General features: G+C 40.8%; 1 protein-coding gene across 1 annotated transcript in view; it reads right to left on the minus strand.

Moving 5' to 3' along the window:
• CLDN11 (claudin 11) overlaps positions 1 to 18,837 on the minus strand; it is a 60,795-nt gene that overhangs the window by 14,430 nt on the left and 27,528 nt on the right. Inside the window, exon 2 of the mRNA XM_077487999.1 lies at positions 12,992 to 13,156. Within this exon, the coding sequence (XP_077344125.1) occupies positions 12,992 to 13,156 (165 nt within the window). The remainder of the gene's footprint in view (positions 1 to 12,991; positions 13,157 to 18,837) is intronic.

An 18,837-nucleotide genomic window follows, 5' to 3' on the forward strand; every position in this document is an offset into this window, starting at 1 on the left:
CTCCTCACCAGTCAACAGGTACCAGCGGTCATCTATTGGCTGGCACCCTCTGATCGGCTTTAGCTGTATCTAATCACAGCACAGCAGGTGCACCGGCCGTGCGCACGCCCCCCTGCCCAAAGGTGCTGGATCACATACCTAGGAGAGCCACTCTGCCACCGTACTCATATGTGAGGCGGTCGGCAAGTGGATAAAGGTGGCATTTTCACCACCACTGTAAGGGGGGGTGGGCACTCTTTACCCTGACCACCAATGCAAGAGGCATTCTTCCCACTGACCGCCGATAAACTAATTTTAGCAGGGGTTCCCCAGGACCTGAAAATTACTTCAAGGATTCCTCAGGGTTAAACATTTTGAAAAAGGCTGTCCAACAAGAAGATCAGTGAGCAGCAATGTAGTGACCCTATGAATTCTCCTGAGACTGAAAGTCAGCAGCAATGCCTTTATCTCCCACTACAATTATACAACTCTAAGCCCACATACACACGGTCGGAGAATCCGTCGGAATGTGTCCTATCGGACCGTTTCGTCGGATAATCCGACTGTGTGTGGATGCATCGGACTGATTCCGTCGAAATATCCGTCGGACCCAATTTTTCAACATGTTGGAAATATTTCCCGACCAACTGGGCCGGTCGGACATACTCCAATCATGTGTAGCGAATTTTGATCGGACCAAGTGCCACGCATGCTCAGATCAAATTCCTACATCAAAGCTATTGGCTACTAGCCTGAATGTAGTCCCATCGTAACGAAATTACGTCATCACGTTCTGAAAGATCGGATTTTTCGACAACTTAGTCCGACCGTGTGTATGCAACAGTTTCGGACAAGATCCGACTGAGAAAATCCGACGGATTTGGTTGTTGAAATCTCCGACCGTGTGTACAGGGGCTAAGCCCTTGTACACACGGTCGGAGATTCTGTCGGAATGTGTCTGATCGGAGCGTTTTGTTGGATATTCCGACTGTGTGGGGTCTGCATCGCACTGTTTCCATCGGAATATCCGTCGGACCAACTTTTCCAACTTTTCCCTTCAGGTCTGGTATGGATATTAAGGGGAACCCCGCGTCAAATAAAAAAAAAAATTGACGTGGGGTTCCCCCTAAAAATCCATACCAGACCCTTTATCCGAGCACGCAACCTGGCAGGCCGCAGGAAAAGAGGGGGGGATGAGAGCGGCCCCCCTCCCTCCTAAACTGTACCAGGCCACATGCCCTCAACATTGGGAGGATGCTTTGGGGGTCTGTGACCCCTCAAAGCACCTTGTCCCCATGTTGATGAGGACAAGGGCCTCATCCCCACAACCGTGGCCGGTGGTTGTGGAGGTCTGCGGGCGGGGGGCTTATAGGAATCTGGAAGCCCCCTTTAACAAGGGGACCCCCAGATCCCGGCCCCCCCCCTGTTTGAAATGGTAAGGGGGTACAAAAGTACCCCTACCATTTCACAAAGAAAGTGTAAAAAATGGTTAAATAAAACAAACACACTTTTGAAAAATTCCTTTATTAAAAATAAAAAAATAAAAAAAAGATTCCAGCGGCGGTAATCCACTCTTGCTATCCAGCGACGGACGGTCATCTCTCCAGCGATGGCTCATCTCATCCAGCGCAGCGAATCCATCCTTCTTCTGTCTCCGTGGAAGAGACACTGCAAGGATTCCGGCGGCCTGACGTTTCTTATATACGGAGGGCGGGGCCACCCGTCACCTGACCCCGCCCCCCTCTGACGCAAGGGGAAACCCGGGGTTCCCTGTGACGTATGGGTGACCCCGCACCCCTCTGATGTAACACAGGCAGGTTTCCGTTACATCAGAGGGGGGCGAGGTCACCCATACGTCACGGGGAACCCCGGGTTTCCCCTTGCGTCAGAGGGGGGCGGGTCAGGTGACGGGTGGCCCCGCCCACCGTATATAAGAAACGTCAGGCCGCCGGAATCCTTGCAGTGTCACCTCCACGGAGACAGAAGAAGGATGGATTCGCTGCGCTGGATGAGATGAGCCATCGCTGGAGAGATGACCGTCCGTCGCTGGATAGCAAGAGTGGATTACCGCCGCTGGAATCTTTTTTTTATTTTTTTATTTTTAATAAAGGAATTTTTCAAAAGTGTGTTTGTTTTATTTAACCATTTTTTACACTTTCTTTGTGAAATGGTAGGGGTACTTTTGTACCCCCTTACCATTTCAAACAGGGGGGGGGGCCGGGATCTGGGGGTCCCCTTGTTAAAGGGGGCTTCCAGATTCTGATAAGCCCCCCGCCCGCAGACCTCCACAACCACCGGCCACGGTTGTGGGGATGAGGCCCTTGTCCTCATCAACATGGGGACAAGGTGCTTTGAGGGGTCACAGACCCCCAAAGCATCCTCCCAATGTTGAGGGCATGTGGCCTGGTACGGTTCAGGAGGGAGGGGGGGCCGCTCTCTCGTCCCCCCTCTTTTCCTGCGGCCTGCCAGGTTGCGTGCTCGGATAAAGGGTCTGGTATGGATTTTTAGGGGGAACCCCACGTCAATTTTTTTTTAAATTTGACGCGGGGTTCCCCTTAATATCCATACCAGACCTGAAGGGTCTGGTTATGGATATTTAGGGGGAACCCCACGTCAAATTTTTTCTTAAATTTGAGGCAGGGTTCCCCTTAATATCCATACCAGACCTGAAGGGCCTGGTAATTGAATTTGGGGGACCCCCACACTTTTTATTTATTTATTTATTTATTTATTTTTTTATCAATGACTTTCAATGAGTGTTCTCTGTATTACGGGAGCCGACAATTCATAATAGCTGCGCGTGATTTTAAAGGACTTTTTTTCCTGCATAAATGACACTTTGTGCAGGGACAGTTCTAAGCACCAGAAACATGAGCCCCTTCACAGGCATACTATAGACACCCCCCCCCCCTACGAAATTTAAAGGAATATTACACTTTTATTGTTTCACTTTAATCATTATTAAAATCACTGCTCCTGAAAAAACGGCCGTTTTTAAAACTTTTTTTTGCATTGATACATGTCCCCTGGGGCAGGACCCGGGTCCCCAAACACTTTTTAGGACAGTAACTTGCAAATTAGCCTTTAAAATTAGCACTTTAGATTTTGAACGTTGGAGTCCCATAGACTTTAATAGGGTTCTAAAGTATGCTATATACTAGCTCCGTCGAATCTTCTTTATACATTCGACAGACACCATAAGCCTTCAAAGACAGATTCGACCGTAATTCATGTGGATTTTCGGACGAATGCAATTTTTGAACGAAAAACGAAATAAATAAAAACAAATTTCGGGAGTAACTAAATAAATTAAGTTTTCGGACGAAAACGAAATTCCGAAACAAAATATTTTACTCTGCACATGTCTACTACTTGTATATCAAGACATCGTTTGTATATCAAGTCAAAATGTAGTAAAAAATTTTGCTTGTATTGCAAAACGCTCTCAAACCAAGTTACTCTCAAACCAAGGTTTTGCTGTCAAAAGTACACACTTGAGAAAAATTTGATAATAAATACTACTTTAAAAATGTATTTATTTCACTTCCCTGTTTTATCACAAGCGCGCCCTTTAATTGTGAAACAGAGCCTTTCAGCTGCTAATGTAGACAAGAAAGCCTGCAAATGAGATAGCAGTGACCCCATCTATCCACGCTGTGTCAAGCTATCAATTTCAGCTCCAGCTTTCTCACTCATTTGACATGCTAACCCAGGGCAGTGGAAATATCCATTTCCTAAATATCCTTTGTTATTTTGATGTATTCATGTTATAAATTTAAAGTGAATATAAAGTGTTGTTCTTTATGTTTTTTAATTTAGTTCAGGACTAAAAATTAAATAGTCTGTTTTGATCAAATAGATGTGAACTATTGCACAAGAATAATTTATTTACTGCTTGCAACCAGCAGGTGGTGTAATCAAAGTAGTTGGCCACCACCTTTGTTGACGTGTTACTAAACCCAGGACCCTGCATTCACTATATCTGGTCTCCCACAGTACACGGAAATGCAATTATTTTAGTAAATATAAAATGCTAAATACCTTTTATCATGAGCAGTATATAGCAGTCTTGTGACTTCTATCAATGCCTGGTTAAAGCTTATAGGATGAGTTTTCATACTGCACTGTCTGTCCTATCAGGATGCACTCTCCCAAGAAAAAAAAAAACTAGCAATTCACACCAAACTTAGCATATGCAGCCCGACTCCAGTAACCCAGTAACACTGTCTTATCCGGACATGTTTTCAGGGCAATACAAGAAGGGGAGAGGATCTGTGCATACAGGATCAAACAGCCTTGATACGCAATGCAGAGGATTAACCCCTTAGGTTCCACAGTGAGTATAACAAGCATGCTTTACTGCATATAGACACTGATTTTACTGTTGTGGGTTTAGTAACACTTTAAGTAATTTACTACTATGCTGTGAATAGGTTATAATTTGTTTTCCTGCTATTCAGATCTATTTAAAAAATATATCTAAATGTGTCAGAAGGCCCCTTCCCCTCCTAGCTCTTACAGCGGATATGACATTTCAATTAGACAGGGAGATTTAATAAACTGGCGCAGCTCTGTATAGTAACCAACCAGCCTCTAGGTTTTATTGTCAAAGCCTAACTAAATGAGCGGAAGTTAGAAGCTGATTGGTTACTATGCAGAGTTGCACTAGATTCTGTGTACACTGGTTTTAGTAAATTTCCCCCACAGAGTCATAAAAGTAAGTAGGCATTACTGGTCCTTCTTATATTCTACAAACCCAGTGTTATGGAATCACACTTTAGTTAATGTCAATTTTAGAAACAAACATTTTATACAAGTATTAGAAAAAAGTAATGCAGCCAGGGAAGCAGTGACATTATCTACCCACATATGTTCCAACTCCATCTAACACTAGAGCTCAGTGTGGACAACTGCAGTGTGAAGGTGGTAAGGGAGTATGGAGGAGGTGAGTAAACCTTGGCTGTGGGGCTACCTTTCACTGTCACTTTGCCCCCATTAAGCAGATGATAGATTTACTAAAACTGGAGAGTGCAAAATCTGGTGCAGCTGTGCATGTTAGCCAATCAGCTTCTAACTTCAGCTTGTTCAATTAACTGCTTGCCGTCCGCCCACTGTCAAATGAAGGTGGGGCGGTGCAGCTCTTATTCTGGGACGGGGGCACGCAGCACCATGATCGCGGCCGTGCTGTGTTGCTAGGATAAGGCACGGCCCGATCTGTGTAAAGAGCCGTGTCTGTGGCTCTTTAACCATGTGATCGGCCGTGTCCAATCACAGCCGGTCACATATAAACACGGATATGCTGGTAATCGGCGCTCCTCGCCTCACACTGACAGAGCCGATCAGTGGCATCTCCTCACAGGGGGACATCTAGGGATGTAAGCAGGGCACTGATCATACAATAAACAAATAAAATGTAACAATACAGTGCCCACCAATGCCAGCATATAATGCCCACCAATACCAGCATACAGTACCCACCAGTGGCAGCAATCAGTGCCTACCACTGCCCACAAGTGCCACAAATCAGTGTCTATTAGGCATGCCAGTCAGCTATCAGTGCTGCCCATCATTGTCGCCCATCAGTGCCACCCATCAATGCCCATCAGTGCCCATCTATCGCCTATCCATGCCGCCTATCCGTGCCCACCAGTGCTGCCTATCAATGCCCACCACTGCAGCCTATCAGTGCCCACCACTGCAGCCTATTAGTGCCCATAAGTGCCACCTATCTTTGCTCATCAGTGCCACCTCATCAGTGCCCATAAGTGCTACCTCATCAGTGCCCACCAGTTCAGCCTATCGGTGCTGCCTCATCAGTGCACATCAGTGAAGGCGAAAAATTAGTTACAAAATTTACAGACAGAAAAAAAGTAAAAAAATGTTTTTTTCCCAAATTTAAAAAAAATAAATAAAAAACACAGCAGTGATTAAATACCACCAAAAGAAAGCTCTATTTGTGTGAAGAAAATGATAACAAATTTGTTTGGGTACAGTGTAGCATGACCGCGCAATTGTCATTCAAAGTGCAACAGCGCCGAAAGCTGAAAAATGGCTTGGACAGGAAGGGGGTGTAAGTACCCTGTAGGCAAGTGGTTAAGCTTGACAAAAAATCTGGAAGCTGATTGGTTCCTATGCAGAGTCACACCAAATTTTGCACTCTCCAGTCTTAGTAAATCAACCGTATGTCTCTTTAAGTCTACGCAGTTTGCATAAAACAGACATAATGCATTTTGCTATAAATAAATTGTATTACTTTTCTCATAAGTGCTGAATATTTCTGTTCCCTCTCCACATTTTCTGTCCTCTACCAAAGACAATGTAATCTCAATGAAAGCCAATATGTCTGTAACTACATTTTCTCATTCTTTTATTACGTTAATTATATTTAGGAAGAAAATGTATTCATATGTGGAAAATGTTTCTTTTATCCTGCTTCCTTTGGCTGACAGATGAGTTACATCCTATCACGTAATGTGATTTAAGTCACAGGAAATGACACCAGTTCTTATCAGGATGCTCTGCTGTGTAATCAGTTGGCTTCCCCACATAAGGGGGCAGGGCACTAAAAGTAACGCGCACATTAATACATCAACGTCTAATAGATTTATTGCTGAAGAATTAGGCAATGTAATGTGCATAGTTTCAGTTTAAACAGAAGCTATAATTCATTTGGGCTCTTTCTAATTTACATTTTTGTTTGTTTTATTGTTTAATTTTTTTTCCATGTAAATAAAAAAATAAAAATAAAAGTTTATTATCCCCTTAGTGACTGAGGGTAACACAAATGTTAATGCCTGAACACAATTTTGCAACTTAGTCATGTGTTAGTAAATCTGTGCATATCATCACAACTACTTTTTGTATCCAGGCAAATTATACCTTATTTGTGTTTCCAGAAAAATTGGGCTTTCTTTTGGTGGTAAATGGTAACTCATATCTCCTAATTTTTTTATTATTTATTTTTTATTAACAAGGGAAAACTGGTCTAAAACAGTATAAAAAAAAAGGTGAAAATAAAAATGTCTTCACAATTTAGTTGTATATTTCTTGCTGTTAATATAGTTTACCACCAAAGAATAACCCTGACGAGTGCAGCAATACCACATATATTTGATGTTTGTACCCATGGTACGGCCCTGAAACAATGGTGCACATTTTGCTTTTTTTATCCTACCTAAAACACACTGACACTAACTGATACTGGAACTAAAAATGTTTTTTTTTTTTTTTTACTAAATCCTACCAAAAATACGCTGGCCCTGACCTTTGTTCCTGTGCTGACCCTAACACTAACCCAGGCACTGACCTAGATCTAATCTTTATCTAGCTATTTTTTTCTTTATTTTTATTACAAAAGATTAATTGAACAAGTTGGGGTTAGAAGCTCATTGGTTTCTATGCAGAAGTGAGCCTGATTTTGCACTTTCCAGCTTTAGTAAATAAACCCCATTGCGTACTTAAAAGTGGGGTATGTCTGTATATGTTGTACATGTTTATCTGCTGTCTTCTCTTCTTTACATCCATTCAAAGTCCAGAATTTATAAAGCTTGTCTGAGCCATCAGAAAAAAGGGGGCCGAAAGCTGAAATTACAGTCTGCAGAGCTCAGTGAGCTGCTTGGAGGGAAGGGACACACCCCCTTCACACAGCACACAGGAACAGAGCTGAGGCTGACAATCAGCTGGAGGTCCCTCCCCTGTCACCTTTTTTCTCTTGATGTCAGGAAAACTTGTCAGCAGTGACTCATGCTGATAGCAGAGGAATGAAGTAGCAGACAGAAATTACACTTAGTGCACTGGATTAAGACAAGTCCACTCTATAGAGGGATATGATTTGTTTATATTTCATGTCTGAGCTTTAAAAACACTTTCATTCTTTATTTAATATCAGAGATTACAGTAAAAAAATTGGGTCCAGCCCTATGGAACAGGTACATTTGTTTGAGTTGTAAAAAACACAGTGTATACTGCAGACAAAGTTTTCTGATTATTATTTACCCAAATCCACCCACTAGGGGTTGAAGACAAGTTCACCTTTTTGCTAGGTGGCTCTGATATCAAAGGTTTGTTTTGATGTAATACATGTAATACATTGTAATACATTGCCTGTTATCTATAATGTTGGTATAGTGAGCTATAATGTGGATATCATTTTTATTTCAGCCATTGAGCTCCATAAACAATATACATTTTTTTTATCCAATTGTGCTTTGCCAGTACACAAAGTAAAAGGAGTCTAGAGCTCCATCTGCTGACTAGACAGCCTACATACAAAACACAATTACAATATGACTAGTTTAGCAATTGCATATAATCATTTTTTTATTTGCTATTTTGTTTCCCACAAAAGTGGAGTTACCCTTTAACTTGACAAAAAAAATGTAAATTTTTTCGTTCAGAAAAAGAAACATTTACAAAACAATTCATTTCCTTAAAAATAAGCCTGTGTTTTGCCCATGCAATTTAATGCTACACTCCTTAGCGGCCCATAAATACTCTTCCTTTGCCCCCCCCCCCACCTTTCTGCTGTACAGGGAGTGAGAAGAAGCACAATATCAGCAAAGCATCAGTTTTTTTTAAGGCTTACACAGGGCTTTAGCCTCTACCCCCTCCCTCGTGAGAGAACACGGGTGTTTGGTCATTTATCTATTTACGTATTTATTTATTTATTACAGATACAGCGGCATCAATTTATGCAGCACTTTACATATATAATGCTGTGAAAAGTAATTGCCCCCTAAACCTAATAATTGGTTGTCACACCCTTGGTGGCAACAACTGCAATCAAGTTTTTGCGATAACTGGCAATGATTCTTTCACATTGCTGAGCAATTTTAGCCCACTCTTCTTTGCAGCATTGTTTTAATTCAGCCACATTGGAGGGTTTTTCTGCATGAACGGCCTGTGTAAGGTCATGATACAGCATCTCAATTGGATTTAAGTCTGGGCTTTGACTAGGCCACTCCAAAACCTAAGTGTTGCTTTGTTTGAACCATTTTGAGTTGGACTTGCTGTTGTTTTTTCAGATCATTGTCCTGCTGCATAACCCAAGTGCACTTGAGCTTAAGGTCACGAACTGATGGGTGGACATACTCCTTTAGAATTTTCTGGTAGAGCTCAGAATTCATGGTTCCATCATTTATGGTAAGTCGTCCAGGTCCTAAAGATGCAAAGCAGCCCCAGACCACCACACTACCACCACCATGTCTAACTGTTGGTATGATGTTTTTGTTATGAAATGCTGTATTAGTTTTCCAAAAAGTTAAATTTTAGTCTCATCACTCTAAGCCCTTGTATATACGGACATTCCAACGGGAAATGTCCGATTGGACCGTGTTTTCGGATAATCCAACCGTGTGTGGGCTCCATCGGACTGTTTCCGTCAGAATATCCGACCGACAACGTTTTAGAGCTGGGCTATAAAATTTTCCGACAACATGATCCGATCGGACTTTGTCCGATCGTTTGTAGAGAATTCCGATCGGGCAAAGTGCCACGCATGCTCAGATCAAATTCCTAGACCAAAGCTATTGGCTACTAGCCTGAACATAGTCCTGTCCTAACTAAATAATGTCATCACGTTCTGAACGATCGGATTTTCCGACAACTTTGTCCAACCGTGTGTATGCAACACCAGTTTCGGACAAAATCCGTCGGCCAAAATCCGACGGATTTGGTTGTCGGAATGTCCGTCCGTGTGTACAAGGGCTAAGAATATTTGCCTAAAAGTCTTGGGGATAATCAAGATGTTTTAAAGTAAATGTGAGATGAGCCTTTGTGTTCTTTTTTCGTCAGCGGTGGCTTTGGCTCTCTCCCATGGATGCCATTTTTGTCCGGTCTCTTTCTTATTGTTGAATCATGAACGCTGATCTTACCTGAGGCAAGTGAGGCCTGCAGTTCTTTAGATGTTGTTCTGGATTCTTTTATGACCTCCTGGATAAGTCGTTGTCATGCACTTTCATTTTTGTAGGCCGGCCACTCCTGAGAAGGTTCATCACTGTTCCAAGGTATCTCCATTTGTGGATAATGGCTCTCCTTGTGGTTTAGTGGAGTTCCAAAGCCTTAGAATCGGCTTTGAAACGCTTTTGAGACCGATACATGTTCGTTTCTAATCTGTTCTTGAATTTTTTTAGATTGTGGCTTTTGTGGTCTGTTAACATGCTTCACTTTGTTAGACAGCTTCTATTTATGTGATTTCTTGATTCAACCGGTCTGGCAGTAATCAGACCTGGGTTTGGCAAGTGAAATTTAACTCAGCTTTCCAAAAAATTGTGGTTAATTACAGTTCATGATTCAGCATGGGAGGGGGCAATAACTTTTTCACATAGGCAGCTGAACTAGCCACTCCTGCCCCCTCCACAGCCGGTGTTCCGGTGAGCCCTGGGGGGCAGGGCACAGAGTAGTGCATGCTCTGTGCTCAAAGTGGCCCTGAGAACTAAGCGTTCATTGGTCTTTGATTGCTTAGTTCTCAGTGTAAAGGCCGCAGGGGTCAGCTGAGGCTTGGTCGCTGCCACAGTCATCTAGGTGAGTATGATTGTTTGTTATTTTAGATTCTGGAACTTCTCTTTTAGGGAAAGAAGTTTGGTCCTGTATCTCTATGGGGTTTATTCATCAATGATTCACTGGTGAAATTCATCCAGTGAAAATAAAGGTAAATGCACTGGGATTTACCCAGCATTTTCTGTCAGGATTTATTCTGTGTATTATATTCAAAGAGAAGGAATACTTTAAAATACACATTCCCCACTTTAGAGCAGGGAATAGTTTGCATATTGTACATGGTGAAAAATGGATGAATGTTGGGCAAATTTGAGAATTTATCTACATTCACTGAGGATAAATACAATGAGTAGTACAGTAGGGCTGCAACTTATGATTATTTTGATAATCGATTAGTTGAGCAATTATTGTTTTGATTAATCGATTAATCTGTTAATAGCCTTAAAAAAAGTGTGGTGTATAATTTAGTTAATATGTAAAGTTTAAAAAAAAGGCAATTTATTCTTAAATATCTCTATATGCAGTGGTAAATATAAATAACCACCTATATGGTTAGAGAGCGAAATATCTAATCCACTCTAAGAATGACAGAAGACATATACTGTATATATTAGAGGGGATATATACTGTATATACTATTAGAGGAGATATACTGTATATACTTTTAGAGGAGAGATACTGTATATACTATTAGAGGAAAGATATACTGCATATACTATTAGAGGGGATATATTGTATATACTATTAGAGGAGAGATACTGTATATACCATTAGATGAGAGATATACTGTATATATCATTAGAGGAGAGATATACTGTATATAACATTAGAGGGGAGATATACTGTATATAATATTAGGGGAGAGATATACTGTATATAATATTAGAGGAGAGATATACTGTATATAATATTAGAGGAGAGATATAGTGTATATACTATTAGAGGAGAGATATAGTGTATATACTATTAAAGGGTCAATCTGGTAAATATCATCAGACTCATTAACTTTAACCCCATTTTGTTACTGGGCGATTAATCGATTATGAAAATAGTAATCGATTAATTTAATAATCGATTAGATGTCGATTAATTGATTAGTTGTTTCAGCCCTATAGTACAGTAAAGCACTTTTAAGAACAGGTGCTGGGTGATCATATTTTCAATGGGCAAATCTTATTTGAAAACGGGAATGTGGAGAATCAAATCTTGTTAAAAAAGGGGGAGGATGTCAGACAAATTTCATGTTGAAACATCTATTCTTTTTTAGACCGATGGGTGATCCAGGCACCATATCCCCAAAATACAGAGTGAGAAAACTAGTAACATTGTGAATGGGCATTTCAAGGTGAAACCAAAAATGCAAAGGTGAATTAGTTCAAAAATAAGTATTTTATTGTATATACATTACAAATACATAAATACCATCATTAATTTATAAATTAAAACATTTGATACTTTTGAAAAGTACTTATAAAATGTGTTTCACCTTTCACACCAAGGGCGTTTTGCAGGCACTATAGCGTTAAAAATAGCGCCTGCAATCCACCCTCAAACAGCTGCTCCATAGTCTCCAGTGCGAAATCCCGAGGGCTTTCACACTGGAGCGGTGATCTGGCAGGACGTCAGGAAAAGTCCTGCCAGCAGCATCTTTGGAGCGGTGAGTTTACCACGCCTCCACCGCTGTTCCCCATTGAAATCAATAAGGCAGCGCTATTGCGGGCGGTTTTAACCCTTTCTCGGCCGCTAGCGGAGGTTAAAAGCGCCCCGCTAGTGGAAGAAATGTGCTGCAAATCCAACGGTAAAACGCCACAAAAAATAGCAATGTTTTACCGCCGATGATAAGGACAGCACAGTCTGTGAAAGGGGTCTAAATAATTTTCATTATTTATATACAATAAAAATATATATTTTTTTACTATTGAGGTTTTTGGATAGCACCCTGAAAGTTACATTCTATGCAATTTTACTAGTTTACTTATAATGAATCATTGATAAATGCACCCCCATTGTGTTTTTGTCATATATTTTGTATATGTAACATTTGTCCGCTTTGTTTGCATCAGTATTATTTTCAAATATATCATTTTAATCCACTGGTAACATAATGACATTTTTTTTTCTATCTAGCAGCTGTTATTTGCTTTTTTTAGTAAATAATAACATTATTTGGTCCACTTAATCTTGATTGTTCTATGCCCTCTGTAGTCATCTGTCTCCATAATAATATACAATTATAATGAACTGTGTGCTTATGTTCATGGTCAAAACAATCAGGAAAACAAGGTTCTTGTATAAAGTCTAGTAATTGTCCACGTTTTTGGCACTCGTGCAGTTTTACTTATCTTCTATTATTCCAGTGATGTTGGTGTGTTGTTATTTTTTTATTTTTTTAAATGACTGTACAAATACATATACCACTGTATCCACAACCAGTCACCCACTTTCAAATCATACCAGGGTACAAGTGAAAACAATAATAAAGCATCTCCCACTGTGCATTTCCTTTTTGACTTACCCAAAATGACAATAAGCACTCCACCCAACAGAAAGCGCTTGTGTTTCTCTGTTCCAGGGTCATGGCCCATTCGGATGCAGGGCATGGAAGAGAGAAGCAGGAAGACACCTGGAAGCCCCAGGAAAGAGCCTGTTATCATCAGGGCACGAGCTGCTTGGATATGGGCTGTAGACAGAAAATGCATTTTATTGAGTGATAAGCAACGCATTTACAAACACACCTGCAAACAGCAGTTCTTTGATTTTTAATCATAAATAATAAACAGGATTACATCAGAACCAATGCATGTATACCCTGCACAACAAATTATACGTACTTCTGTAATAGAAAAGACACTGTTGTATGTGAACTCTCCACTACTCTTTTTCACAGGGTGAACCCCCGATAGGCATAATTCACAAATTAGTCCAGTGAGATTTGGAAACTACAGTCACATGACTGAATATAAAGATCATTATTTTTGTGTTAAAGGTCTTGTAACTACAAGTGTTATTTGGTGGAACTGTTCACAAAAGAATGCCAATTTACTTACAGAGGAACTTGACTCCCACCACCTCCCAAGCCACCATCTTTGCTCCTCATGTCATTGAATGTTGGCTGTCTCTTTCTGGTTCAGACAGTCTGGCTGCCTAATAGTGTGTGCCAGGTTTGCCCTCCTCCTGCCACAGTGAATGGATAGTGAAGCTTCTTGGGCTATGTAACATACATATCCCAGGAGGCTTCAGTGCAAAGATGTTTATCCTATATTAGAGTGTCATAAATAACTTGCTTGTTTTGTTATTACAATACTGATATTATAAAATAAAAGTTTATATCGTGACCATTGATTTTCTTTAACCACTTGTAGACCGTCGCATGTACATTTACTTTGGCAGAATGGCATGGCTGGGCAAATGGGCGTACAGGTACGCCCCTTTGAATTTGCTGCTGTGTGGTCATGTGCACAAACAATTTGGGTGATCTAGGATCTGACCCTTGATGGTACTCAAAGCCAAATGTTGATCCAGACCAGACTGGAGAAAAGACACAATTCGTCCCAAGGAGAACATCCTGGGCTGGAATTCTCATGTCTTGCACTAAGTTGATTTCCTAGCTTTTAGTAGTGTAGGAATGACTGAATCCAACAGGCCCCTGTCTCCCAAGACTTGGGCTTCAGCAGACAACCTATTTAAAGCAGAAGTAAACCCATCAATTTGATTGTTTCAAAAACCTGTTAAGATTCACGGCATGCCGGAAATGCTAGCTGTCACATTTGCTTGTGCTCTCAACCAAACTGTCAAGCCATTCAATGGCTGGTGTCATAATGGATCACATGTGCAGCATCATGGCAGTTCTAGAATAAACAGAGGCCAAGATGGTAGCTTCCTTGGCTGAAAATGATAGGAGGATTTACTTCCACTTTAAGGCAGCGACCAAGAAGCATGGCATTGTCTGACTGAATCCTGGTTGGATGGCATTGCAAATGAGAGGTCCAACACTGAAGGCATAATGGAATTACCCTGTGTTCAAGAATACTGATCAGGAGACAAGATCCCTCAAATGACCAAGTGGACCCCTGAACTGAGAAGGTACCTAGGACTCCAGCAAAGCCCAGTAGACTAGAATCTGTCATGAGCACCTTCCAAACCAGTGAGTGGAAGGATTTTCCCGAATCATGCAACAAACTTGTGATCATTCACCCCAGGACAACCCTGGTCTTGCTGGTCAGGCCTGTGGGATGATCCAAAGACTGCATCCTCTTGTCTTACGCTACCAGAATGTTAAAATGCAACAATGAGCACACTGAAACCAAAAAATTTAAGCCAATTAAATTGAGAATCACCGCACTCCCACATTCGGCAGTGTGTGGCTGAACGTCGGGACGTGTGGCTGGATATGCTCTACCTCTGTGCACTGGTAGATAAGGTACCTGGAGTTTTCAGTTATGACCCTACTTATAAAGCTTTTATTATCTCTGGGGACCATTAATACTTGATTATGTCTAGTAGAACTATAACTATGTTTCTAGCAATGGTTCTCCCTATAAAATACTCTAGTACTATATAATACTTGGGGATTATTAATACCTAACTGCGTCTACTATAATTATAAATATAGTTTTTGTTTTTTATGTTCCTATATTTATTATATGATAAGATGGTATATCCAGACACATATATAATTACATATATCTATTTGCCTTCTAGTGGGTGTTAGGTGTTTTTCCAGCAATTACAGCTTTCGTTTGATCCAGTACACCCCCCATTACCAGGTATGCTTCGTATCCCAGTGCACATGTCTGTATTAATTAACTTTTTGACATCCCCTGCCCATTTGGGAGTCATAAGTACAATTTAATCTCTATGTATGCATGTTTATATAGGTATATTATAGACATGCATACTATAAGCTCTTTTGTCTATTTTTTAGGGACCCCTTTTTTGGCTTCAGTGCGCTCATTCGACCGGCCTTTGACCATGAGGCATGGTAACGTTTGTTTGACCCTTTCAGTGATTCCAATATGAATAAATTTATGTTGATGCTCCTTTTTTGCCCTGGGACATTAGCCCCACTGACATACATGCTGTCATCTCCTCATTTTTAATGTTTATGAATGCAACACTGAGACATATATCACCTATTATCAGTATGTAAGTAAATTATTAAAAATATGATGTATATGAAAAATATCTCTTATCCTAAAAGTTACTGATTATATATTTTATGCTTTAGATAAACCTCTCCTCTTCTCTTTGCACCCCTGAAGAAGAAATTTCCCAAAACGCGTTAGGTGTAGGGGGATTCATCATACCAATGTCTGTTATGGTGATATTAACTGACTGCATTCAGTAAATCAATGTTCCATTTTTTATTATGTCTAAATTTCAATAAATAATTGTTTTACTATATCACTTTGATACTACTCCAAACGGTGTGTTGCCTATAAAGTCCACCTAGGGGAACCCTTTTCCTTTCCATTGTGAAAATTGGATGTGGCACACAACAAGCGCTACATTTGCCATTCGCCCATCCTTTCACTCATTAAAGGCCCTTCATTTCTTAAATGTCTTACAGGACAACTTCATGTCCTAATTGGACAGAATGCATTGCTAGACCTACTAATTACACATAACAGATTTGATCACAGATGTGGAAATACGGGACAACTTAGGAACTAGCGATCATAGGATAATTACATTTAGCATAATTCATAGGAAAAAGAGGCACGAGAGTAGGACAAGAACACTAAATTTCAAAAGAGGCAACTTTTCTAAACTGCACTCCATACTACAAAATATTATATCAGACCAAATCCTAGAAACACTGAGGAAAAATGGGAGTGCTATAGGAACATATTAAATAAAGGTATCATTCAGTGCATTCCAATGGGCAATAAATCTAGAAGTACGACTAAAGGACTAAACCATAACATAAAAAGTCAAATTAAAGGGAAAAAAATGGCTTCTAAAAAATATAAATCAAAGGGGTAATTGTCAGCATTCCAACACTACAAGGAATGCAATAAGACATGTAAGAAAGCAATCAGGGTGGCTAAAAAAAAAACTATGACAGACACATAGCAGAGGAGAGTAAAAAATAGATCCCAAGCAATTTTTCAAATATATTAATAGTAAAAAAGCGCGATCATTATGGACAGCATACAGAATTGGTACCAGCTGATTGGTGAGAAGCCCACATTATACCAATATTCAAAAAAGGGCAGAGATATATTCCTGGAAACTACAGGTCTGTCAGTGTAGCATTGATAGCATGTACAGTGCCTTGCGAAAGTATTCGGCCCCCTTGAACTTTTCAACCTTTTGCCACATTTCAGGCTTCAAACATAAAGATATAACATTTTTATTTTTTTGTGAAGAATCAACAACAAGTGGGACACAATTGTGAAGTGGAACGAAATATACTGGATTTTTGAAACTTTTTTAACTAATAAAAAAATGAAAAGTGGGGCGTGCAAAATTATTCGGCCCCCTTGCGTTAATACTTTGTAGAGCCTCCTTTTGCTGCGATTACAGCTGCAAGTTGCTTGGGGTATGTTTCTATCAGTTTTGCACATCGAGAGACTGAAATTCTTGCTCATTCTTCCTTGCAAAACAGCTCGAGCTCAGTGAGGTTGGATGGAGAGCGTTTGTGAACAGCAGTTTTCAGCTCTTTTCACAGATTCTCGATTGAATTCAGATCTGGACTTTGACTTGGCCATTCTAACACCTGGATACGTTTATTTGTGAACCATTCCTTTGTAGATTTTGCTGTATGTTTGGGATCATTGTCTTGTTGGAAGATAAATCTCCGTCCCAGTTTCAGGTCTTTTGCAGACTCCCACAGGTTTTCATCCAGAATGGTCCTGTATTTGGCTGCATCCATCTTCCCCTCAATTTTAACCATCTTCCCTGTCCCTGCTGAAGAAAAGCAGGCCCAAATCATGATGCTGCCACCACCATGTTTGACAGTGGGGATGGTGTGTTGAGGTTGATGAGCTGTGTTGCTTATCTGAATGAAGGTTGCGCAGGTTCAGTGTGATTCACTTGGACCAAAAAAATGGTCGCAGTCCTCAGTCTCCACCACTGGAGAGCAACACAAACAGTCATGGGTGTCTCCATGGAGTCAACTTCTTAAGGACTAATTTACACTAGCTTCAGCTTTAACACACATTAAAGCACCTACCGCTTCAACATGCATTTTTAAGGTGGTTTTGTTGCTTCGTGATGCTTCAATGATGCTTCGATGATGCTTCAAGTGAGCTTTGTCTTCTCTGGAGGCTTTGAACACGTTTTGAAGCACCACTAAAGTGACATGGGGTATAATTTTTGAAGCAAAGCAAAAGCAGCTGTAAACAGGACTGTAAGCTAACCATTTTATTTAGTGACAGGGGCTTTGACTGGTTTTCAGAGAGCTTTAACAATGCGTGTCAGAAGCCTTGTTTTGAAGAAAGTGTAAACTAGACCTAAGGGATTTTGAAGGTGACCTCTAGCACACCCAGGCTCCCATAAGGGCACAAGGCCCTAGCTAACTGCAGATGTCTTATCCAGCAGCCTCCTCCAGGCAGAAGGGTGGGGAGTATGGGATTTTCACCCTCCCGATGAGTATACCCTATAACTAATCTGGCCCAACATCTTCCTCACAGCAAGGGCCTATGTGCAGCCTCCAAGGATATGCTGAGAATTAGCTGATCCAGAAAGCTGCAAACAGGAGCCCCAGGGGTTCTCCAGCTACTGAACAAATTTGCTAGAAAAAAAATGATCTTGATAAATAAAATTTATTTTCTCTCTCCTAGAATCTGAGATATGCTAGGAGTGGCAATAGCATGGGCTCTTCTTACAATTTTGTTTGGCCAGTCTTAAGCCTAGTACACACAACCAGAAAATCAAACGAAAAAATACTTCTTTCGAATTGCTCGGATGAAAATCCGATCGGTAGTACACAGCTTTTGAGAGACGATCACGACAGTTCATCTGAAATTATCCAAAGGGATAATTTGATAAAGTCACATGGACAGTGACGCAACGCATCAGAGATGAGAGTCGGGTGACGTCCATTTCCGATCTCGGCCGGAATCGGTAACACTATTCATTACTGCTGTTTTTTTATCGTCTAATAGTAAGTGTTTGACCTTTTATTAAACCGCTAGTTTTTAATACTGCACTATGGAGTCCTTCCTTTTCTCTCTCTAATACTTGACTGAGTGCCTGGAGGCCCTGGATAGTGCCAACGGAGGATAGAGACCCACAGGAGCTGTGTTATCAGGGGGAGCCTGGGAACGGATTGGCCAGTGTGTTTATCTGTAAGGCTGTCTTTATTCCTTACTTGAGGTGAGAGGCTGGGGGAAACGCTATCCATTATATACACCG

This window comes from Lithobates pipiens, unplaced genomic scaffold (genome assembly GCF_037356315.1).
Source record: "Lithobates pipiens isolate NorthernLeopardFrog02 unplaced genomic scaffold, aLitPip1_a1.2 Scaffold_18, whole genome shotgun sequence".
Classification (NCBI taxonomy): Eukaryota; Metazoa; Chordata; class Amphibia; order Anura; family Ranidae; genus Lithobates; species Lithobates pipiens.